Source organism: Dermacentor variabilis, chromosome 3, assembly GCF_050947875.1.
Source record: "Dermacentor variabilis isolate Ectoservices chromosome 3, ASM5094787v1, whole genome shotgun sequence".
NCBI classification, from domain to species: domain Eukaryota; kingdom Metazoa; phylum Arthropoda; class Arachnida; order Ixodida; family Ixodidae; genus Dermacentor; species Dermacentor variabilis.
Window position 1 is genome coordinate 165,755,194 of NC_134570.1, and position 26,353 is coordinate 165,781,546.

The window sequence follows — 26,353 nt, forward strand, 5'->3', positions numbered from 1 at the left end:
TCAGTTGGCGCAGGACAAGGGTAATTGGAGATTGCAGGGAGAGGCCTTTGTCCTGCAGTGGGCATAAAACAGGCTGACGATGATGGTGGAAGAAAATTTTACGTAAGCAAATCCCCGGACCATGAAAAGTTTTTTTCTTAACCACAAAGGCCCTTTCTGAAGTTGCTGTCTGTAGAGAGCTGTTTTACTACTCCAAGGTGCTAGCACATTTGTCCTACGTGTTGAATACACGTAGTGTCAGTCATTCTAGTGAAGGCACTATCCCTGCCACAAGCCCAGAATGTGGTGCCTGAAAAGTATGCTGCTGCCAAATAAATTGTTGCCACGTCTATATTGGAGGTGCCATTTTGAATTTCAAGATCTAGCCTGGCCTATGTATTTTGCCGTGACTGCTTTTATTTTGCTTTTTTTTTTCTGGTCGAATCTGCTAGAATAGCGCTTCAAAGAAGCAGAACCACTCATGTCAGGCCTTGCAATTTTGGCCACCAAATTGCTTCCTCTCTCGGTGCAGTTCCAGAGGAAAGAGATTTCTGTGCAGTTGTGCATTTTTCTTCTTGTTCCTTTTTTCTTTCCATTTTTACGTGCCTTTACTGTAGTAGTGCAGACTCGACTGGGCCCACTTTAGTGACGTGCAGCAGAAAGAGGCAGGGTTGCCACCCACGCATTGTACAGGTTGCACTGTCCAGAGCAACAAGTAAAGGAAGCAGATTAGCATAATGTAATAGGGCAGGAGCACTTTAATCTGCTCCTTTTTTTTCTTTTTGATACTGACGTTCAGTGAGGCATAGAGCTAGAGATATATGAAGCGTCTAATCAAATCACATCTGGTTAGGTAAAAGTACGTTGAGCGGGAAATATGGATCAAGATGGACATTTCTTTTTCACATTTCAAGTATTTTACGAATCCTTTCACAATAGGGAACTTCAAATGTCAAATCAATAATTCTGACTGGGTGAACGATTTAATTTTTCTTCTCGGTAAGCTAGCGATGTATTTCAGCTCATTACCTGAAAAAATAAGTCCGCAGTAACAAAGGCTAATGGGCTGTAGTAAACGGGTGAAATGATAGGTTGTTTTAGTTTTAGCATAGTACAATAATATGTTACAAGTGGATGCATTTTGGTGCTTTTGTTTGTTTATAGCCTTATATTTCTTTTTTTTATTGCATTTTACCTTTAGTACTTCTTTCCACTCATGCTAATGCATGAAACTATTCCACCTTCATTCAGTTTCACTTGTTAATTTTATATCATAGGCTCTCTTAAGCATAAAAAATAAAAATACTCGTAGAGCATGAAAATTGTTTATGCATGAAAAAAATTTTCATGTATATCTTATGACTTATAAACCTCTCTGTATGAGTGCTTTGCGTTGATCATATAAAAAATTAATGTAAACAGGAAGACCCTGCACTTTAGAAAAAAGAAATACGTAAAAGGGCCGTGGCTATGTATTGTTGAGAAGGTATGGTGTGCCCTGCGTGCAGTACACAAAACTTTGACATTTAGTTGCAGAACTACTTTTTGTCTGCATCTGTTGTACTAATGGTAGCTGCTGTCTAACTCCTCAACACTCTATTATACAAGTTTGAGAAGGCAGTCACTGAACATATTACAATGAAAAGAGCATTTTTTGCCACAACATAAATCAGAGACAGTGGTAAGCACTTCTCATTGTAGATAAAGTCAAATCACACTTGGTTTGTTTTTCATTTACGCAAAATGCAAGGGGTTGAGAGAAAAGCTGCGATGATGGCTTGTGCATTTCTCAACCTCCTACAACAATTCGGCGACACGACGGAGCAAGAAAACATGAAAATCGTTCGTAGAAGCAAAATCATAAATCATCTACACAACTGTCTCATACTTTCTTGAAACACTAAAGAATACAAGTACCTTAGTAAAATGAAGTTGACCTTGACATTACTGGAACATGACAATCTAAACTGTGCTCAATTTAAATCATAGGTCAATGTTTGAGACATCGTTAAAAGAAGTGCAAAATTGAGCCACCCAACAGAATTAGTCAATCAAGTCTTCACTGTTGCTGCCTTTTAAAATTGCGCAGCCAGGCTGGCCAAAGTGCAGGTCCTACGTCATTTGGTTGAGGAAACCCGACATGCATGAAGGGGTATTTTCGATGATCCCTCCTGTCGAAGTTGCACTTTTCCATGCTCCTGCATGTGCCAAAAGATTGACAAATCTGGCCAAAAATAAAAGTGCAGTTTTCAATTTAGAGAGTGCCTTGCAATGTTGTGGAAGAAGTCTGGAGGTAATGTTTTGCAATGGGCCAAAAAAGACCGACCGTTTGATTGGCAAAACCTAAGGGTAGGGCTGAGGGCTAATCTGCGGAATAATAGGGTAATTCTCAGCAGCCTGGTTAGAGAATTTGTGGTTGGTAGTCGACTTCTGGAATCTGTGCAAGATCTAGTTTGTCTAGCCTGAGTAGTCGCTGGAGGCCCTGGTCATGGAAAGGAAATCTCCAGACAAATAAAGATTGGTTGGAATGTACATGACAAGTGGTCTTAACTCACTACTGGCAGCTTACCTTTATACCTGGCATGGAGGGAGCTATGCAGATGTAGCTCACATATTGGAATGTGTGCGAAGCAAAGCTTTTGCGAAATGGTGACATTAAATGTTGTAAAAATAAATGGGACGAGTACACTTGTTGTTATATTGTTATCTGGGCAATGTGTAATCTCATACAGTGTTTGTTTATAGACATTTTGGTATGGTGATGGACTGGTTGCACTTGCTAGTGTGAAGGTCGGTTGCCGCGAGTTACTTGTTGGTTGCTGGACGCGGTCGGTTGGCTGACTTCTGTCAATCGCCAGTGTGAATGCACCTTTAGTATTTCCCCATCTCCTACCCCTTCTTTCTGCACGTGCCCAGGATTGGAGGGAGCATCATGTTTGCTGGCCAGGCCAAGTCCGCCTCCAAGGAGCAGTTCCTCGAGCAGGCCAAGGCAGCACGTATTGAGCGGGCCCATGAGCGCCGGAGAGACCAGGCGGCCTCTGCCATCCAGGTAGGGTCTTCAAGGCATGCGCACACCCCTTCTTTGGGTTGCAGCTTGTCAAGTTGCCTTTATGACCGGCTTTATCCATAAATGGGCCTTGAACCACATTTCCTTGAACTCCAAAAACGCCTTGGAACGAGTAGGGTATTTCTCAGGAACATATAGTAACGAAATAATTTTTCAAAAAGACAGTTTGGCTGTAGGTACTTGCAGCAAAATATTTACCTTTCCCATTTGCCCTCATTGTCCTCGATTCTAATGGAGTGGAGGAGCACTGGTGATGGTAAAGTGGGGATGATCAGCCTACGGCATTACGGTGAGTAGGCTTTTTGTGGCACCCGGCGGCAGACGCAAGGGCGTGCAGCTATAGATGCTTGGGAAGGCTGGGTGCGCGCTCCAGCCTGACCATTCTGTGTGGTCTGGACCAGCTTTTTCCTCCACGGATATTAGAGAAATCCAGATTGTGCACTTTGTAGAGCTCAAAACGAAGCGCATCTAGCCAGGAGCGACCGGGAGTGTGCGCATCTCTTGTAGATGCTTACTGCCACTTATTGCGAGACGCAGCAGGCATAGCGTACATGTGCTCTGGGCTTAAGTTTCGTGTAGTTCGAGGCTAATTGTGTGTTCCAGACTAATTGAAATTGGTGAAACCCGACTGCTACAACACTGATAAGCAGTGTGGTCAAAATTTCATTCCTATGTGGATGGGTACACCATAGTAGTGGAACAGCTGTGCCAATGTGCCTCTTTCATGGCACAAAGACGCATGCGCCCTGCCCTAGCGGATTAGTCGCAAAACGTTTTGGATGGGTCGTGTGCGTGGCCGCACACTGGAAAGTCCCTTGAAAAAAAAAAAAAAGAAAGCACTCGGACGCATGCTGTTGCAAGCACTCGTGCCGTGTACCGCATTGAAACTCTACTGGTAGCTCGGCGTCGGTGCGGTGCCAAAAACGTGCGTAGCGCAAGACTGCAACTCCACTTTAAAAGAGAAAGCGGCCAGGGCATCATCCGAGTTGTCCGAACTGCACCATGAGCCAGGTAGTTGCCGCCTTTCATTAATGGCTCGCTAATTTGACTAAAAATCCGTACGTTACACTTGGGCGTCACTTAAGTATATCACGTTGCTGACAAAGTCTTTTTTCAGCGTCGATTCTCACTTGCTGGTGGTGGCAGCGCGTTCCTGACTGCACGTACTCGTAAGGCGCGGCAACGCTGGGTCTATACGAGACCGACAAGACGCTCACTCCAATGATTGACTGACTATTATGCGTCACTGAAACTTTTTTAGCATACCAGGTCGACAACGACGCAACCGCATAGTAAATAGTAAATGTTTATATGGGGATTTAATAATGATTCGAGGATATTAATTGTGCTTAAGGCACCATTGTCACATTCATGTGCAAGCACCGCATAACTATATGGTAGATTGGTTGCAGTATAAGATAAACTGGCAGAGGGTAACTTATCAAAAAGAAATCTTCTATATTTGCACAGGAGTGCAACAAAAAACAAGGAAATTGTAAACTACTACTTGGTTGGATCCCACATCAGGCATTTGCTGAGAAAATGCAGAATAAGTACGTTTAGCGCATTCTACACTCGCAATACAATAAAAATGAAATAAAAAGCAGTACAATTATGACTCTTTTTTTTTAACTTTTGCCTTGGCAGGCAGTCATCAGAGGCTTCTTGGTCCGGCAGCGGCTACGGACCCAGTTTCGGCGAGAATTTGATTCCGTCCTCAGGGATGGCGATGGGGAAGAGCCCAACGTCCCTGTTGCCACATCAGGTATGAAATTAGATGCTTGCAGGTGCCCGTCACAGCTGCTTTACAGTGTCATGAAATGCCTGACCAAGTGTATTGAACTGGAACTGAACTAGAATGAATTTTTTTCACTCCAGAATGAAAAAAGTGAATGACTAACAATTTTCGATTCACGTTCGCTAGTTTCTCTGGAGCTTCTCATCCAGCATTGACTACACTTGTGGCTCAACTATGCCACCTTAATTGTAAACTCACACTAGCTTGTTGGGGTTTTTATAGAAGGGGCAATATGGTTATTGCAGTTTTTATTCTGGGGAACTGGGAAGCAGGCATGTTAGGAATGCATTCGTGTTTATAGGTAATGACCGTCTGATAGTTATCAGCTGGTGGTACACCTATACATAATCGCTGAAACTGATAAACAATTCCTAGCTGTCCAATTGCTTTTGAACACTGGTTTGTAAACTGAAGCGGTTGCTATGGAAACTATGTATTCCTTCAGAAGTGCGTTTCCTCAACATTATTTTTACCTTGTAACTACTTGTGGCCTGAAGAACAGTTATGCAGTCATAAGCCAATTCAAATCCATAATTTCTAATATATAGGTGTGAACGAGAACTGTGAACTGTTTTCCCTGAACTGGAATGAAAACCGTAAGGAAAAGAGTTCTGTTTGACAGTCAGTACTTGGCAGCCATTAGCCCCATGAGAAACAGTGCAATGGAACAAACGAGCTGAGATCCTGCATTGCATGTGAAAGATTTACAGTAATTCAAACTCGCAATAGTTCACTACGCTTAGTCCTACTGTAGGCTGCTACGGATAGCAGAGTTTTGGTTTCAGCATACAGGGCTATCTATTTTAATGGAAATGGAGATCTCATGTGGTAGCACTGTGGCACTTTCAGCACTGTGTGGTTCTAATAACTGGAACATGTGAGACATTGCCTTATAATTTGAATACCTAATTGTCGAAACAGGATTTCTGCTGAAGTGATATTACTTCATTGCTGCTCGGTTTCAATTGCACAACTGGTAAATGTGCGACACAGCCAAAGTGCGCGCCCGTGTGGGCCTCATCTTCAAAGTGATCTGCAATGTTTGCAGAGTGCGTGTAGTGCCGGTAGCTTCATATGTGATGCGCATTCTACGTCTTGCTTACGTTGAAGCGAGAGCTGTACTAAGGTCAATTCACTCACTGTTACTGCCGCGTTTCCTCACTCCAGCGTTTTTTAGAGAGTTTCTGTGGTCATAGAGCGAGATGTGTTCATGCTTACCTGTGCGTGTGCGATACTGGGCTTGTTAATTTAGTTAGTAAGTAAATGTTTACAAGTTTATATGGCTGATAAAACTACTATCCTTATTTCATATAGCTATCTACTAATTTGTTATCGCAATCGATCCTTCGCTTTTTGGGCAAAACTGCGACATTTTTTTTTCTTTGTGCCAGTCAGCGCGACGAATGCACAGATGGAGCAAGAGCCATCTCGACGGCGGGCATGTCGGACCGTGTTGGCTGCGTCCGGCTACATTGACTGCACCAGTGATTCAAAGTATAAACATTGTGCTTCACGCCAACGTGACGTAGCGTGTGTGTGCGCATGCTCATGCCACGGCGGACTATATACGTGCCTTAACCGAGCGATTTTTTTCGCTGACTTTCATTAGTTCAAATTTTGTATAATTATAATTTTCGTAGCATCCCCGCAAAACTCGAATTAACGAGCTTTTACTGTATAGTAAGCACAACAAATTTGTGCAAGCTGACAGCATAGCCATAAATTTGTGTTGTGGTTGTTGGGAGTAGACTCGTACTTCAATTGCCCTCCCTCCTTTGCAGCTACGCAATTGTCACATTTTTGTTTGTTCAAAAACCCTCTCACGTCAATTTGTACCGGTGTGCAATAATTGGTGTGCACTCCATCTGCTTATTGCGTTCACACTAGCCCACGAATGGTGTAGTGGCTCCTGCCCCTGTTCCACGACTCGGAGGCCCCCGTGCTGAAATCTGGCATCCATGTATCGTCCCTTTCCATGTGCTTGCCTCCGTAAATGAAAGGAAACCTTGCTCTCTCCCTTGTCTCCCTCCTGCTGTGGATATGTGTAACATCGTATGAGCACCGACATGGTGGTATTGCACCCACTGCTTCGTCGTGGGGGCAATACCCTGCTGCCACAGCCTCATTCCAATGGGGGCAGAAGGTAGACATGCTCATGCACCTAGTTGTAGGCCCATATCAAATAACCCCAGTTCACCAGAATTCGACTGGAGTCTTCCAATATGGTGTCGCTCATAGCCTGTCTGCTGCTTTGGGGTGCTAAACATGGAATTTGATTTGGCATTGTATGCACAGAGCAAACCGTATTTGCTCCTTTAGTCCCTTCACTTTTCTTTTGTTTGAAATTTTTCTGGATGCGGACCTTATGGTTTCGGGATTCTTGCTGAAGCCTCGAACTGCACTCGGACTGCTATGTAAATAAAGGCAACCACTGGTGGTCGACTAAGAGTACATTTACAGTCGCCGACTGATTTTTTGGATGCAGTCTAGTGCCATCTTGTAGCGGCATGCAGGAAATTAACTAGTGCGAGAGTCCACACATGATGTTCAGTGAAATTTATTTTCCATATTTTCGCACTTTAAGGTTGCGGTGTGGGCTTTACATGAGGACTTTACATGAGGGCTTTACATGAGGGCCTTGTACGAGTAAATATGGTAATCTCAGTGAAAAAAACATCTCCGGTTTTAGAAAAACGGCAACATTTTGGGAGCAGTATCCTGCAGCTGCTGAATGGCTTTATTGAAACATCATGTCGAAACATCCGCCATGCTGTGTGTGACATTCTTGTAGTAGTGGATGTGATCGTGTGCTGCACCGAGCAGGCCAGCCTGTTTGCCATTGCGTGCAGGCATGCGAACTCTGTCCCAGCTGTCAAACTGTCTGCAGTAGATATTAAAACATGTGGTGATTGACCTCCTTTGGCAGACAGAACTGATAGCACACACTGTTATATTGAGGCTAAAAATATCTTACGTTCAACAGACACCAAGTTTTGAAAAATATAGTTTGTTACATTTAGCATTTCGTTACATCAAGGTTTAGCTGTACAAGTGTTTGTTAAGAGCTGACAAGCTGATACTACAAGCAAAGCACTAATTGAATATATTAAAAAAAATTGCATTTACTGGTTTGATTCAGTTTTCAGCGAAGTTAATAACAGCTCTTGGAAAGTGGGTTCACCTCTTATCGTGACGGCACTACAGAGCAATCAGTTCCACTCGAATGTTTCTAACAGCAGAAGTAACTTCTAAAACTAAGGCTAAAACATGGTCAGTGCAAGGTGAAGGACAAATGTAGCGGCAGCCAATGTACATAGCCCTCAACTTTAAGTTTGCACTATTCAAGACTCGGAACGCATGCACGTCTTGGTGTGTGAATGCATAATCTTGTACTCTTCTTGAAGGTGTGCCACTTATGGTTTCAGGGCCCTGGTACATGGTTGGTTGGTGCAATGGGGTCTGTTAGTTTCGAATTTTTCACTTACGTAAATTTTTTATTCAAAAGTGGCAAAAATGGAAAACTTTTAGAAAACGAAACTACCAAGTTTACAACTCTGCAAGTCAGCAGTGAAAAATGATATCACAATTCTGTGAATTGCATCTAATAGTACATTTAAAGTGGACAAAATTGATGTGTTACACATGAATGCCAAAAAATTTAACAATATGAAAATACAGCTTTTGCAGACCCCTTGTCCACGATGTAACGAATTCACGTAGGCTATAAATAGACATATCGAATTTGTCCCCTATGAATTATCTAACGGATGCCGTTTACAAAACCGCGATATCTTGAAAGGGCGTAAGTTTGGGCATGTTGGTATTCTATAACATTTACAGTTTTAGCGCACGAAAAGGGACGAGAGACAAAAGTGCGATGCGAACACAGCGCTGTGTCTGCGTTGTACTTCTGTCTGTCGTCCTTTTTCGTGTACTAAAACTGTGAAAGTTATGCGATATCTGTTTTTGAGGCAGAGCTATTAATTTGTAAACTTCATGCTTCTATTTTTTTCATATTTTCGAATTATTGAAAATCTGAAAAAAAATATCAGCCCCTAAATAGGAATTCCACTTCCAACAGTCACTAGAATTTAACTTTCTCTCCCAAATGCAACAAATTTCATCAAAATTGGTCCAAATGTTATCTCAGAAAAACGTTTTTATGTTTTATACATATTTGAATAGGACGCGTCGGATTTGGGCCCGAGCTAAACCTTCCTCTTAAGAGTAGAACAAGATAGAATTCCAAAATCCCTGACTGCTTCGCGTGCTTCCCAGCAACTGCAGCTTATGTAACCGTAATGTTTAGCGGAAAGCGCTGGCGCCGAACGCTATGCACGAAGGCAAGCTTTCTGGTAGAAACGGCACGCAGTGGGTGGATGGACTGATGTTATGAGCTTCCCCTTTGGAACGGGCAGTGGGTTGCACCACCAAGCTCTTGCTATTATACTGCCTAATATTCTACCTAGGTTAAAAAAAAGGAAAAGGAAAAAAAAAACACGCACACAAACTTCCACAACCAAATTTCCTGACCCCCTATTGTGAACTTTGCTTTTGTACGCCTCCGTTTTTTGTAATTTCCGTACTTTTCTTCCACCAATCTTCCTATCGCCTCTTACTAATGTCTATTGTAGACCTGTTTACATTTTTCCTGCTTTCGCTGAACCCAAGGCCAGTGGTGCCTAAATTGACCATTGGGCAGATGTCTTCACATTGTAATAAAACATGCTCCATCGTTTCCCTAGCTTTACTGCAGCAAGCACAAGCTTCTTCTTCGTTCTTATATCTCGCTTTATAGGTGTGTGTTCTAAGGCATCGTGATCTCGCTTTGCAAAATTAATGAGCTTCCCTTTGAGTTATCATAAGTTGTTTCTTTCCCGATTTCGTTTTTTCCTCTTAAGTAGTTACTCATGGCAGGTTTCTTTTCCATTTCCACCACCCATGAGATTATTTCAGCCTCTCTGACTTTCCGCTTGTCATTCTTTGTTGCTGTGTTGCTCACCCTACAGGCCGCATACTTGCTGGTAAGCTTCCTAGTTCTTTTCCTCCACTGTGAATTAATGTTTTTCCTCTACAGATACCTCAACACTCTCCCAGTCCATTTACTTTCTTCCATATTCCTCAGCCGTTCTTCATAATCAATTTTGCTGTGAGCTTCCCTCACTTCAAAACTAGTCCAGCTCTTATCATCCTGCACAGCTTCATTTATAGTCTTTCCGTGAGTGCCCAATGCGAGGCGACCTACTGACCTTTGGTTGCCATTGGGTTGTGATTGTACCCCTGATTTAAAGCAAACAACCATATTTCCAAAAGTAAGTCCTGGAACCATTACACCTTTCCATATACCTCCGAGCACCTCGTACCTATTGTATCCCCATAGCACTCTGTGCTTTATTATGGCTGCATTTCTCTTCCCCTTCACTGTTATTCTTTTTTCCTGTGTTTCCATACATCTCTTGCCTTCATTTATCCATATGCCAAGATATTTATATTCTGTTACCCGATGTATTTCATGGCCCTGTATCTCCACTGTCGGTTCACTGTTTTCATTGAATACCATAACACCTGATTTTCAAACACTAAATTTCAAACCTAAATTGTGGCCTTCCTGTCCACAGATATTAGCCAGACGTTGCAAATCACTTTGCTTATTAGCTAGCAACACAATGTCGTCTGCATAAAATAAACCTGGAAGCTGCTGCTCTACTACTGTACCCGTCTGTTTGTATGAGAGATTAAACTCTATATTACTTCCTTTTAGCGCCCTCTCCATCCTCACCATGTACATCATAAACAGCAGCGGGTATAAAGGGCACCCCTGCCTCAGTCCCTTGTTGATATGAACTTTCTCCTTGCTCCTCATCCCTTCCCATTCAACGCAAACAGTATTTTCTAGGTAAATCTCTCTCAAAAGCTGTAGACAATCGTTACCTAAGCCTTCCCCTTCCATGATATTCCACAAAATGTTGTGGTCTACGTTGTGATACGCTCCTGTAATGTCTAAAAAAGTCACATTAACGGTCCGCTTCCTACTCTTGATATTTCAATACACAGAGTAAGAACAAACAAGTTATCATCCAAATGCCTACCTATTCTGAAGCCATTCTGAAGCTCTCCCAAAGTACCATTATTCTCTGCCCATGCTTGAAGCTTTAATTTGATTGCCAGCATTGCTAGCCTGTATATTACCGATGTAATGGTTAACGGTCTATACGAGTGAATTCTATCTTTGTCCCCCTTAGCTTTATAAATTAAATTCATTCTACTTTGTCGCCAACTGTCTGCTATTTGTCTGTCTTTTAAAAGTTTTTTCCACTGCTTTCACCAGAGCTTCCTTACTTTTTGGTCCTAGTTCATTAATCAGCCTAATGGGAACCTCTTCTAGCCCTGTCACTATGTGCTTAGGAATTTTCTCTTCCACTTTCTTCCAGTTGAAATTTGTCAGCACGAACTCCTTTTCCACTTTGGTCATGCTCTTCTTTTGTTCAAATACAACCTCGTCATTGCCTTGGAAAGATTCGGCTGTTAATTTTTGGATGTGATTTAATGCCGCTTCCCCTTCCAGTTTGTTTCCATCTTTTTCTAGGATATGTTGTTTTATTGTTGTTGACTTCCTGCCTAATAACTTTATGTGGTTCCAAAATATTCTAAGTGCGGCCTTCTTTTTCTCAAGTATTTCTGACAACCAATGTTCACTTTCACCTTTTATCTATGCTTGCACCAGTATTTGAACCATAGACCTTTTCTCCCGGTATACCCATTTACTGGCTACTTCATCCTGCGGCAACTGGGCCTTATTTGCCTGTCCGTGCTCTCGGGATGCTTTCTGTCTTTCGGCGATTGCTTCTCGTATCTCCCTGTTCCACCTGCTTTTCGGTTTCTTTATTCCTTTCCAACGAACATGTTGTTTCTCTTTCCGTATTTTTGACATTATTACACTTAGAAGCTCACCATATTCCCACTTTTTACTTGGCCATTTGCCAAGTTCTTCCTCGACTCTAGTGACCATATTTGTTATTATTTCAGCGTTCAAATTTGAACTGCCCATTTTGCATTCCTTGCTCTCTTTCCAAACTACATATCCCATATTCAAAATAATGCATTTATGGTCACTCCCTATCCTGCTATACCCTTCCTGTAGATAAAGTCACGGCGGAGGCGAGTGCCATCTGGAGGTGTTGCAAGAAAGTGGGCGCGCCGCTCCATAGCCTTCGAAATTGGCGCGCGCAAATCTTGGAGGTCGTGGCCGCCCTGTCAATGATAGAAATGCTGGAAAAGGAGTTTGTGTTTCAGTTTCCAAATAATAAAATTAAGTTTTCTCGTATACCCAAGTTACAACCCGACGCTATCATGTCTGTAGATTGTGTTTAGAGTGTGCTTTACAATTTTTCTGACACATGTTACTTTGAGGAATTCAATTAGTTGGGTCACGCCTGTGCACCACTAGGATGGTCTGTGTGGTTGTGGTTCGGAATAATTTGTCGCCAAGCGACGTCCGACGCTGACATCAGCTCTTTTGCCACATGTGGCCGTTAACGATGTCATGTTAAAATGCCTAAACATGCTGTTGCTTCACTTGAAATTAGTGCTTTTACAGTTAGCTTCGTCTCTGTACAGCGGTGTTATGCGGCGAAACATATCAATTGGGGAAAGGTGCTACTGTTACGGGACATAACACCTGTTCCTTAATTTACTCACGCACATGCGCCAACTCTGGTCACAGTGCGAGCACCGAGACACTTAAGTAGTTTACTAACAGGCCTTCAGAGCTTTAGATAGACCTATCTGCTCTTTTGTTGGCTTTGAACGACCCCCTAGACTTTTGAAGCTTTTTTTCATTTTACCGCTTTCCTTCTCGCTAGCTTCCCCAAAATACAGATGGTTTTTATCCATTTCTTTGTGAATGGCACGTGCACATGTGTATAATTAACGAATGTGTACTAGGCCTCATTAACGGTCTTATACAGGCATGCATGGCAAGTGAAACGAGGGCTCAAATCGCCACAGCAATACCAGAAACAGCTCTGAATGGCTGCCACTATGCTTATTAGGTGTCTAGGTGGTCGTACTGTCACCAAAGATGATGTGTGCATGCTCTTACAATTCAGAAACACGTAATATGGCCTATGACAGCGGCCTCTTTCTATTCTTAATATTGTCCACGTCTTTGTGATGTGGACAATATGACGTGAGGGAGGATATCGTCCCAGTTATTGTGGTCAATCATTTCTTGTGGTCTGCGATCATTTTGTTCAGGCGTTCAGTCAGTTAATTTGTTTGGGGGTGGTAAGCCGTCGTTTTACGAGGTGCAGTGCCACTTATCCTCAAGACTTTCTGTAGCATCTCTACAGTGTAAGCCGTCCCATGATCAGTAATGACGATCGCTGGTGCTCCAAGACGGAGGACGATGTTGTGGACTAAAAATTGGGCCATGTCTGCTGCGGTAGCTTTTGGGAGTGCCGTTGTTTCACAGTACCGTGTTAGGTAATTGGTAGTGACCACAATCCACCGATTTCTGGACGAAGACGTGAGGAATGATCCTAGTAAGTCCATACCAACCTGATGAAATGGTGTCTTTGGTGTGGCTGTTGGTTGTAGCAGTCCTGCTGGTTGCACAGATGGATTCTTACATCATTGGCAGTTGCAACGTGTGCGAACATTCTGCTTCACAGTCTTTGCGAGACGCAGCCAGTTGTAAGAGCAGCGAATGTGTTCCAACTTGCACATGTAGCCTAGGTATCTGAATGATGGTTCATTAGGACAGGCATGTAAAATATTGTCATGAAGCGAAGTTGGTGCAACTAGCAGGTATGTAGCTTGCATATGGTCAAACTTCTTCTCATAAAGGGCACCATCCCGGAAACAAAAGGAAGCTAGTGAGTGTGGGAAACTACGAGGAAGACTTGATGTGTGCCCTTCCAGGTAGTTGATGAGAGGGCTGAGTTCTAAGTCGTTGCATTGTTGTTGAGCCAAGTCAGTTGCTGATATGGCAGAAAGAAAAGCGTCGTCCCCTTCAAGGTCAACATGGGGACTTCCGACTGGTGCATGTGAGAGACAGTTAGCACCGGTGTGTTTGCGTCCTGACTTATGAATGATGGTGACGTCAAATTCTTGTAGTTGAAGGCTCCATCATGTCAGATGCCCTGAGGGATCTGTGAGGTTTGCGAGCCAGCAAAGAGAATGTTGGTCGGTGACTACTATGAATGGGCTATCGTACAAGTATGGCTGAAACTTTGTTATGGCCCAGACAGTGGCTAAGCATTATTTTTCTGTCATGGAGTAGTTTTTCTTGGCAGTGGATAATGTGCGGCTTGTGTAGACAATCACATGCTCCGCGCCATTTTGCCACTGAACCAAGATAGCTCCAAATCGGACGTTGCTGGCATATGTGTGCAACTCTGTGTTGGCATTCTTGTCGAAGTGACTGAGTACAGGTGGGGCCTGGAGAAGGTTTCAGAGGGTATTGAAGGCGTGGTGCTGATCCTGACCCCAAGCAAACCAGACTCCTTCTTTCATAAGTTGGTTGATGGGTTCAGTGATTTCAGAAAACATTTTGACAAAGCGGCGGTAGTACGCTCAAAGCCTCAGAAGTCTGCTAATGCTCAGAAATCGGCAATGGCACTCGTTTTCTTAGGGTCGGGAAGGATGGCGGCATGGCTCGCAACATGACCAAGAAACTTGAGTTCTTCGTGCCCAAAATGACATTTCTAGGGTTTTAAAGAAAGTCCAGCCATTCGCATTGCCTGAAGAACTGCCTGCAGCTGCTGGACGTGCTGTTCAAATGCATCTGAAAAGACCACTACGTCGTCTAGGTAAACGAGACACAATTGCAATTTCAGCCCAGAGAGAATGCTGTCCATCATTCTTTGAAAAGTAGCTGGCGCTGAGCTTAATTCAAAAGAAAGGACCTTGAACTCGTAGAGGATGTAAGGAGTAATAAAATCTGTCTTCGCGATCACGGGCATCAACTGCAATTTGCCAATACCACTCTGTAGATCCAAGGAAGAAAAGTATCGAGCATTACATATACAGTTGAACCTACTTATAACAATATTCAAGTGCCTCAGAAATTACATTGTTATAACCGATAATCGTTATAACTGAGTTGCATGAAAAAAAAAAGAGAAACGGGGGATCGCGTAGCTCTTCTGAGAAAACTCTAATGGCGGGAATGGCGGGGAGGTCAGTTCTCCTTCTCACCACTTTCCTCCATCCGGCTTCTGATTGTGTCTGATTCCTGCGCGCTCCAATTGCGTTTTGTTAACAAGCCGCAGCTGTTGGCGTTCAAGAATGGCACTGCTATAACAACTGCAGAAAAGGGTCATTGGCGGCAAGTGACATATGAACTCCGCTGAAGCACCGCTATGGTGGCCCCAAAAAGTGCCTTTTAAAAAATGTGGCAAGGTTGCCGCTGAAGCATCTCAACTTGAGAAATCCAGAAGAAATGCTGGAACGAGATCGCCACAAGCATCTTGCCGCTTACTTTCCACTGGCTTGCACGAGAAAACTGCATATCCGTCAGTGTTCCTTGCTTTGTGCGAAGCTTGCCAACATCCTTCTCCAAGGCATCCGGGTGCTCCATGTAGTGAAGCAGGCCCCTCATGAAAACAAGCCCATGAGGGACAATGTTGAGGCAGCCTGCCCTACAGTGTCAGTGCTGCCATCGTGGCAGTCACTGTCGCTTTCCAATGCATTTTCTTTTCCCCGACAACGTTGTGCATTGCCGATGATCAGCAGGCGGATCAGTGATATTCTGTTTCAGTGGCAAATCTCAACAAGGCTGAGAGACAATGTGGCCGATTTCAATGTAACGAACAAAGACAAGCACGAGTGACTTAATCCATTAGCAGAATTGGGCAGAGTGAGGGCTATAGAATAAAGAACCAACTGAGAGGTCCAAGTGAGCAATCTGGGAGCAGCACCGGCAGCATTGTCAGCGCAGTTCGCGCGGTACATTCGTGTTTCGGAGGGCGGCGCTGTGCAGAGCTATAGGCGCAGCCCATTTGTGTTTGAAGGGGTGGAAGGGTGACGGGAGAGATTTGCGCGAGGCTGGTGTGCATCTCTCATGGAGAGAAGCGCGCAGCAGCAGTTGGGGTGGCGAACGATCATGGATTGGCTTGCATTTCACTTTTACTTTTTCTTTTCAAGTATTTCGTATTTCATTACCTTTTGGCACGGACACCCAGCAGCCAGAATTCATCGTTATGACCGATAAAGCGGCATGGGGACATTGTAGTAAGCAGGTTATTTCCCCATAGAAAACATACAGAAGTTGACGGTACAGCAGGTTTTCTTTGTTATAACCGACATATTAAAACTGGTATTGTTATAAGTGGATTCGACTGTACAATCCAAGAAGTCGTCTATTTGGGGCAGACGATAAATGTCTTTCTTCGTGATCTTGTAGCACCCACCGATGTTGCGATGCGGAGTGCTTTGGTTGGCACTCGGAAGAGAATAATATTGGGCGACGCACGCTTGAGGCACAAGTTCACACACACAGTGTCGTTCTGCAAGGCTGCCACGTTGGTCGCTGCAGCTGCTGCGCCGCTTGCCACCTTTGCCCTTCTGTGGAAATAAATGTAGGGATGACGGCACAGCTCATTGGCCACCATCACGTCCTCCTACAGTGGTGACCCGAGAGAATGTGTCATGCACCAAGTGACACGCTGGCATGGCTAACTGGCTGGAGCCCCAGTTTGGCCCACCACTACCACCGTTCCGGTCAAGTGACGGCGGCACATGGTTCGCGCAGTTTGGGACGACCCTGTTTGAGATGCCCAAAGCGCTGCGTTTCTGGAGCTGAACAACATGCCCAAAATGTGGCCTTTCTGGAGCTGAACTACATCTGGATACAGGAGTTCAAGTACCAGGCACTCCTGAACGTCCTGCCACTGGATCTCCAACTGCACCTCAGCGCTCCATCGCTTGGCCTGTGCCCCTACGATGAGCTATGACAGGCTGTGCTGCACTTCTATGGTGCTCGGTACTGCCCTCTTCCTGAAGCTGACCGCATGGTACCCGACAAAGCTCTGCCTGCACCCTCAATGCCAGCGTGTCTCATCCTGTGCCCATAAGCCATCGTCATCGGGCCAGCCTTCTTCCCTCGACCTGCTGTGATCCCGTCTTGTTGACCGACAAATGCGCTCGTGCGCAGTCCCCGGCCTCATCGCTTTTCTCGCTACCAACGGTGGCATTTGCCAGCGGTGATATCGCCATCCTGATTCTGGCTCCCACGCCACACACCATCAGTGCTGTCGCAGATGCCATCACTCCTGCCACTCGACCCCCGACCAACCCTGTACTTGCTCTGTCCATGTTATCCGCTGAGCCGGTCTCCGAGCAGCACATGAGCTCTGCACCTTGCCGGCTATCACCACTGCAGACACGGGCCACAATCTTCTGGGACCCCAAGATCGAATGGGCCATAGCTCCAGCGGTTTGTGCAGTCCTCAGTGCAGTTGGCACAGGTCATTCCACCTACCCAGCCCTTCCAGGTCTTCACCTCTGCAGCCTCCATCGCTGTGTGCCTCACGCCCTTGTTACACTCACGGCTTTTGCGATGTCGCAATGCCAGCTGTGCTGCATCCTGTGTCAAGCATCCTCACCGAACCACTGGACACTCCTGCAGACCTTGACCCTACTTTGCCCGGTTGGCCTGCGGCTTTCTCATGATGTACCCTGTCACCAGCGGCGCCCAATGACATTCACCTCCCGACATGCTGTGCCACGTTGACATGCAAGGCACGTGCCTTGGCCCGTCCAGCGCTTCAGCTGAATTGCTAGTGCGTTCATCCTACATGCCGTGCAATGGTACAGTCCGTGGTGCGCTGCCGGCAATGCTCATGGGGGCACCGTCGACACACCATTAGTCTCGTGGGCTTTGTCATTCCTATGTCTTTGGGGCAAATGTGCTGCCCATCATCTCGTCCAGATGGTGCATTTGTCCCACCAGCATCTGATCATCGGGTCCCTCGCCCGTTGCGTAACACCCAGTGCTGCCTGGCTGAGCTCTACAGCAGTGACTAGATGCCCTTCACGCTGACTACTTGTACTGACCATGGACCCTTCTGAAATCCAGTTTCACTTTCTTACTTTATCACCGTTCCGTCTGGGCTAGGGGCCCTGTAGCACCCACTGATGCCACGTGGGGCGCTTTGGTTGGCGCTTGGAAGAGAATAAATTTAGGTGGCACGTGCTTGAAGCGCAAGCTCTGCATGCGCAGTGTTGTTCTGAAAGCCTGCCACATTGGTTTCAGCAGCCGCTGCTCCACTCTCCATCTTCGCCCTTCTGCGGAAATGAATGTAGGGAACGATGGCACGGCTCATTGGCCACCATCACGCCCTCCTACAATCTTATTAAGTTTTCGATAATCGATGCAAAAGCGCAAGCTGGCATCTTTCTTCTTTACTAACACAGCTGGCGAAGCCTAGGGACTGGTCGATGGCTGGATGACATCATCTGCAATCATCTGCTGAAGTTGGCAACATATAGTGTCTTGTTCTGTTTGTGACGCTGTATAGGCATGTTGTCGAACAGGCCTTTCGGTAGGTTCAGTAATGATGCGATGCTGGGCAAGTGGCATCTGGTTAACCTTAGACATTGTAGCAAAACAATCTTGAAAAGAACTGCACACATCCAGAAGGCTTTCTAGTTGTGATGATGGTAAGCTTGGGTTTACATCAAGAAGGCTCGCGAATACCATGGTGGAATGGTCGCATGGCGAAAGAGCATAGAATATTGGCAGACCGTGGACGTCGGCAGTTTTGTCAAAGTATGCAATGGTAGTGTGTCTTGTAAGATGGCGATATTCCTTGCTGAAGTTCGTCACCAGCATGTGAGCCTGTTTGTTTCTAGGCTGAATAACGCCTCTGGCTACGCATATTTGGCATGCAAGAAGGAAAGACAAATTTGCCTCCGCAATTACATCATCGGGGATGTCCTGTTCACATTCCACACTGACAAAGAGGTGGGGGGGCAGTCACAGATTCCTCGGACGCACGTATCGCTGTCTTCTATAATTCGGCGTTGTCAGCTTCAGGGGAAAGGGGTCCTCGAATGACACCAGGAACTCATGTAGGTCAATGATTGCACCGTATTCACGAAGTAAGTCCATTCCAAGGATTATTTGGCGGGAGCACACAGGTAATACAGGGAAAGACCCCGTGAACCTTGACTCACGGATTCGAATATGTGCCGTGCACATTCGAGTAGGCATCACCAAATGGCCACCTGCTGTGCACAACTGGGGCCTTTGATATGGCATGGTGACTTTCCTCAATTTAGATGCCAGTGCGCTGCTCATAACTGAATAATCAGCACTGGTGTCGACGAGGGCAGTGACAGCTTTATTATCAACAAATACAGTGTTGATGACAGAAAAAATCTTATTAGTGTCAGAAAATAAAGAAAAACCAGAACGGTCATCTTCGGTTTGTTGCGTCGTGGGAGGTTCTTTAAATGTTCCTTGGAAAGCAACTTCACCCTCAGAAGTCATGGTTCCTAGTTTCCTCTCTGGGGACTCGGTGATCAGTTCCTGTGGGGAGCGCAAGATGTTGAGGGCACCCTAGGTCACACGGACCAACAAGGGGATGGTGATTGCGATTGGAGGCGCTGAACAGGAATCTGCTGGCCCGTTACATACGCTTCGATTTTGTGGGGACTCTCACCATAGTGTGGGCACTGCGCGTCAGAGTGAAAGCCGTGAAAAGACCTAGCTGGCGGTACTGGCAGTCACGGTACACGTCACCCGCTTCGCCTCAGTGGTAGCAGAGCAGACGAGTGCCATACATTTACCTTAGTAGCGCTTTGTCTTGAGCCAGGTGGTAGATACATAGGTACGTTCGGGGTACCTTGAGCTGGGTAGTGGATGCGAAGGGGTGTCGGGAACAGAGTGGGCCTGGTCCACTGCCTGCATGATGTCTGTAGACGGTGGCACAGGAGCCCTCAAAGCCACTGCATATATTAGGGCGAGGATGTCAGGCCTTGATGGTGTGAGTGGTTGCACCGCTTGTCTGATTTCACTCCAGATGACGTCTGCAGCTGCTGTCGCAGGTGGTTGGGGTTCCATTGGTCTCGCTGCTTGGAGTTGCTGCAGTTCATCATGCACAACACTACGTGTGAAGTCTATGAGGGCCTGCTTCTCGCTGTCGAACTTACTAGAGCATGGAGTAGCCGTAATGTCATGGTGTTCGTACTGTGACAACTGCTGCTGGAGAGTACGCTCCATCGTGGTTTTTTCACTCGTGAACTTGGCTACGGTTGTCGGTGTATTGCGTATGAGTCCGGCGAAAAGCTGTTCCTTGACTCCACGCAATAAATGTCGCACCTTCTATTTCTCGGGCATTGCAGGGTCTGTGTGCCTGAAAAGGCGAAGCATGTCCTTGACAAACATCAAAACTCTCTTCTTTGGCTGCTGGTTCCTAGAAGAGATGGCTTGTTCAGCTCTCTTCTTTTTTTTGGCGTTGTGGTATGCATCACGAAGCTGTCGACTAAACTTTTGCCATGTTGCAAAGGAAGCTTCATGGTTCCCATACCACGTCTTTGCTAAGTCTTCCAATGTGAAGTAAACTCTCCGCAGCTTACGAACATCATCCCACTCGTTGGTGCTGGCAACCCGGTCAAATTGGTCCAGCCAGTCTTCAACATCCTCAAAAGCGTCGCCGTGGAACAGTCTGGGTGTCTGTGGTGCATAAAAAACATGCCGGAGAGCAGACTGGGCATCGTAGGTTTGGCTTGCCCAGATTACAGTGGTCGTTGACTTTCTTATTTCCAGTATCGCTGACAAGGGACTGACTTCGGGGGATAGTCCTTGCAGGCAGTGGCTGTTTCTTGCTGTGGGAGCTGTGGCTGTCTGTAAGGTGCTAGAAGTGACGGCGGAAACTTGGGGCAAAGATGCATTTACCCAGCACCTCCACCAGTAATGTTACAGGCGATACAACAGAGACAGCTAGGAGTCAACATTTTTACTGGAACGAGACACCGAAAATATTCTCCTCTTCTTCCAACCTCCAAGCGTGTACTTGCCACTGCGGGTGGCTTATATGTCATGGAATGTGTAAGTATGCTTCACCGCAAGAGATTGCGTATGCTTCACCGCATAACATGGCTGTATTGCGGCGAAGCTGACCAGCCAAGTTTGAATTATTTGGTGAAGGCCACTTCTGAGATCAATATAACGGAATTTTGAGCCCATATAGATGTATGGGCATTAGCTGAGACCTAGATTAATCAAACAGTAGAATTAACTGGAGTAAAATTGATGGATGTCTACTGTGTACATGCACATGTGTGGATAAATGCGCATATATGCACACACAGGTACATATAAACATCTGTATTCATACGCATGTACCAAAAGAGATGTCCTTATATTAAAACGGTAAGTAACACACTTGACACAAGAAAGGTCGCTTGCATTAGATACACATGAAGAACAGCATATATAAGTACCATGGAATGAATACACTGAAATTAATTCTGCTACGAAGCTAAATAAAACGAAAAGGAAAACCCAGAGTAGACACATTCTGTCATTCTTTGCAAATAATGTTTTGTAAGTCTAGGAGTTTTGATAACTTGCATAGCTACAGTTGCACTTATGACTGAGCATATTTTCTCTGTTTTTTTCTATACAGCCCTGGATGTCTTCCGTGCTTCCCGAAAGTTCCTTTTTACATTCCAACCCAAAGTCGACAAGGAGGTATGGCATGAAAAAGATTTCCTTACTTTAAACCCTAAATTGTATTGTGAGCATGTTGAAATTGGTCTTTGTGACACTCATTCTTCTGTATGAGGCAGGTAATGTCAGCTTTGTGTGCAGTTTTTTTTCTTTCTCACATGTTTTACTCAGTCTTGAGTGGATGATTTTCAATGCCTCCAAATGCATATTGCATATTTATATTGTATATGTATTAAAAATGTAATGGAGGCTTGCTGTAAGAGTGAATGTTATGTTCTTGAGGTATCTACTGCTCACTTGTAAGTGTTATTGTTCTTGCTGACTCATTGTCACAGTAAACTCTTGGAACCCTTTTGGTGGAATTGCTGATAAAAGATAGCAGTAGTTTGTTACTGTGAGCAGTTATTTTCTTAAAGTCAGACGTCATATAACAGACATTGTTCTGCCAGTATTGCATGTTGCCATCTTCTGACACAAGAAAGTTCAAGTTTTGAAATTTGCCTTGTACATTCTAAACGAGGGTCTAAATGGCTTCTGCAAATTTTAATTGCACACATACGAATAATAAGCCATAAGCATTAAACTTCAAGAAAATGTGTTTTGTAGATGCAGATATTTATAGACAGAACAAAACGCACTGAAACGTTTTAACTCAAAAGAACTGAGAAATTTTACGAGATCTGTATTGCTGCGCTATGTTTTCACCAATGCTGAGGTTGCAGAAAATTGGTTAAAGCTGGATTTTCAAGATGCAGAATCAGTCAGCACTTCAATGGCATGTTGGCAGGTTGTGCAGTCTCTTTGCTAGCACTATGGAATTGTGGAATGAATACATGCTCAAGTAGCACATAAAAAAGAAAAATTCCCCCCAATTAGCACAATTAAGGTTTTGGCAAACTGTACACCTTAAGCGGCAAAGGGTCACCTCTTCTTGCATTTTTTTCTATCTGGCCTTAGCCTTCTCCCACTCCTTCAAGTTCTGAAAGCTATTGCTAAAATTGCAGCCAAGACAGTAATGTGCCACTCAAGTGCGTTGTGTGTAGCATTGAATGAGCATACCACGACTAACAAGCGCATATTCTGTGCAAGCAACGTGCCCCAAGAAAGATATCTGTGGTGAACATTGCAACTAGCTGTGCTGATTTGTGTGCCACTTTGCGAACTGCAAAATTAGCCTCACAGTAGAATAGGCCCAAAGTTGGGCCTATCCACACGGTAGGCTCAGATTTGGATCCTTCTGAGGGGTAGTATAATTTTTAACATGTGATTGATAGTCGGCATGAAACCACACTTGCTTGTTGCAAAAAAATAAAACACGGTGCATAACGTGGAATTCACAGCTATTTGCTGTGAAAACGGTTTGAAGTCACAGAATGAAAGAGATTGAGCACACGAGTTTTAAATCACAGTCAAGGAAAAGGCAGTGTTGGAGACAGAACTTGCAGCAGTCATGAGTTTCAAACACTGCATGCCACACCACCTCGCATGTGTTGGTTGTCTGGCCTGAGACTTCTATTCAAGTGCTACTGTCCTGGTTTTCGCTAATCAGTAGCACGACATCTTTTTTAACTGTAAAGCCCACTCTTCTTTAATTCACATCACATATCTTGTTGCTATACAGTCAACTTTCGATAATTAGACCCTGGAAGGACTATTAAAATTGATTGAATTATCTGATGGGTCGAATTAAACAAGATAGGAAAAAAACACCAGAACACGCCGATGATTCATTTGGCAGTATTTACCCCCAATTCTAGCATGCCCCTGAATCAAACGCGCACCCACTTTCTATGTGTCCAAAGAAGAAAACTAGCGTAGAATCCACATTAAAGCCCCTAAACTAAGGAGAAATGTAACATGCGCCCAATCTTTTAGCGAGAAAAGTGGGCAAGGGTCTAATATCTTTTCCACAATGGTGGCCTGTTTTTTGAAGTCGGCCTTGCCGCAGTATTTTATAGTGTTGGCTGTGCCGCAGTACAGTAATGTTATGCGGCGAAGCATACAAACATTGCCAAGGCGATTTGGTTTCGCATTCCAATTGCACTGCAGAGGCCGTTTTCTGCCCAATTTTCTCCAGTGAGAAAAAAAAAAAAGGTGTGCGTTAGAATTGGGTTAATTCCGTAGTCAGACATTGTGAGCTTCGGTTATTGCTTTAAGATGACCCTAGGGCACGCCGAAAATAGGCATTTTTGACTGGAAGTGGTAATTTGTTCAAAGCATTCACTGTTCCCTAGCTTTACAGAGACAGATGTAGCCACTAAAGGCATTACTAATGGAGTCGCCTCACCATAGAAGTCAAGTGCGTGTGCGCTGACAGGTCACGTGCAAATTATCTGGCGAAGACCAATTCCGGATTGAAATAACGAAAGTTGGGGCCCATAGAAATGCATATTTACCGGCCGGGATCAAAATTAACTGAAATATCGAATTAACCCGAGTCCAATTAACCTAAGTCCACTGTACTGATTTTCTCTTCATTTCTTTTATGCAGAGGTTCGAAAGGTTATGCCGGTACATCATTGCCAGCATGGATGCAGACACGTTACAGGTGAGTTTCTAGTGCACCAGTGGAATGGATCTGTGGAGCTGTGGAAGCAATGCAAGAAGTTTGTCAATCAAAAATGTATAACTCCACACATTTCATCATGAAGTTTCGTAGCCGTACATGTTCACACAAGCCTGCATGTGAAGTTGCTAAGACAAGTGGCAAATGCGCCCCACCCCCTCCCTGCCCACAAAGCTATATGATCTAAGAAAACGTTGTAGCAGCTGTATAAAAAATTTTTTATTTAACGTTTAAGCATTTTTTAAAATTTATTACTGAGTATAAATAAAGGTCACTTGCGCATAATCGCTGGTAAAAGAAACACTGAACTATATTTTATTGTGAACGCAGCTTCGACAAGAAATCTTGCTAGCCTCCACAGCATTGCACGCTATGTATGAAACAGAGTACTGTATAAGCCTGTGCGAAGTACTTGTTCAAGAGGCATTAGTAATGTGGACATGTCAGGCCTGCAATCATAATCAATACGGCGACCACAGCATTTCGGGAGCAGCTGCATACTTGGATTAAGTCAGCCGTGCTTTGTGTGGGACCAGGACCTTGTGGGGCCGAAAGTTGCTTGATAACAAAGAAACCTCAAGGGAAGTGAAAGGACCTCGCAGTGAGTTGGGTAATAGAAATCAACAGCTGTTAGTGAAGGGGCTAGAAAGGCGGCATTTTTGGATCGATAAAATGGGGGTGGATGATATTCCGGGCAGAGTAAGTGAAGACGTCGAGTTGGGTAGGTTGTGTAATACATAGAGCAGATAACTGAGGGTCTGTTGGGATGGAGTTGAGTATAAGATCAAATGGAGGGAAACAACAAGGAAAACAACAGGCATTTGATTGGTTTATTTGATGTGAGGTAGTGGTACCAATAGGTGGTGTTCAAAACATGGAGGCCATCATATTCTTCTGGCACCTGCAGGTGCTGTAGCAAGAGATTGGCCTACGTTACTCTAAGGGTTTGGTCTGAACTCCACCTGCTTAAGAGCCTTGGGACTCCTTTTTCCTGCAGTGGTTTTAAAAAGGGCTGATTGTGGTGATGATCTTAAGCTCTCATGCTTTACGACTGCAGTTAATGTTGATGTTTATGCTGGCGGTCATGTGTAGAAGAAAAGCAATGTTGTATAACAGCCCAGAGCTGGGAAACGTGACTCTAAATGAACCCTGGTCCTGTCGCAAACAGAAATAAACTATTTTCCATCGTATTTGTCAGCTTGGGAGTCTGGTTGTGTGCATTTCACTTTCGTAATTTGCCCGCCCGTGTTCCTGTAGACACTGCTTAAAGGACACCACTTGACAGGAGACATCACAGGGACAGGGAAGCACTTTTTTCGTGTTGCTTGCAACTGCGAGTGAGGCATACGCAATTGCGTGGCTATACTCCAGTATGCTTGGCAGCCATGCCTGTTGCAAGTGGGAGCTGCTTTGTCACTGCAATTGAAATAGCTTGCATAGTAGTTTCCTTGGGAGAGCTGCTGGGGAGTATTCACATTTTGTGGATGAAGGCGAGCACTCGCTGTATCTTTGCCTCTTTTCTTTCTCTCTCTTTGTTCCTCTCATGTCCTTACTTTTCATTCTTATATTTTTATAGGAGAGCTATGTGGCGGTAGCTTTGAACAAGGAGGATACAGTGCTGTGGATTCAGCAACTCAAGGGCATCCTAGGCAACTGTTGTGGCTACCTCAAGGAGGTCCGGGTGAGTGTATCAGTCTATGATCAGTGTTTTTGGACTAAGTTTAGTACTGTAATTAGACATACAAATTTAGTGACACTTTGAGAGAGTGCATTTTGCCATAGCGAGTTTCATTTGGTGGCGCGCTGCTTGACGGGAAAGTGTCATTTGGAATTGATCGCAGCATCAATCAGTAAGTCAGCCAGCACATTATATATACTTGTTTTTTTAACCAATATTTGCAAAATAATATTAGCATGTTCAATTGTCACGACCGAATACCAGCGAACATTGAATCCAACGAACAAGCAATGTGCTGCACATTTGGAAGTCGTAAGGGGCATAGTGTCAACACCTAAAAAATCACACGTTTGTTGTTGATAGAGGAAGAATGGCTTTTTCGTAAGCAGGGATACACAGAACATCTTAAATTGGAAAATAAATCTGTTTTCATAATTAGTGCCCACTGCCCACTGAGTATTATATTACAGTCATCATCATCATCAGCCTGGTTACGCCCACTGCAGGGCAAAGGCCTCTCCCATACTTCTCCAACAACCCCGGTCATGTACATATGTACATGTACATGGTCATGGTCATATTAC

At 44.6% G+C, this 26,353-nt stretch overlaps 1 protein-coding gene across 1 annotated transcript in view; it reads left to right on the forward strand.

Moving 5' to 3' along the window:
• Positions 1–26,353, forward strand: part of LOC142576493 (ubiquitin-protein ligase E3B) — a 110,156-nt gene that overhangs the window by 4,592 nt on the left and 79,211 nt on the right. The window contains exons 2-6 of the mRNA XM_075686643.1: positions 2,896–3,028; positions 4,694–4,811; positions 21,482–21,546; positions 24,017–24,073; positions 25,668–25,772. Of these exons, the coding sequence (XP_075542758.1) occupies positions 2,912–3,028; positions 4,694–4,811; positions 21,482–21,546; positions 24,017–24,073; positions 25,668–25,772 (462 nt within the window). The 5' untranslated portion in view covers positions 2,896–2,911. The remainder of the gene's footprint in view (positions 1–2,895; positions 3,029–4,693; positions 4,812–21,481; positions 21,547–24,016; positions 24,074–25,667; positions 25,773–26,353) is intronic.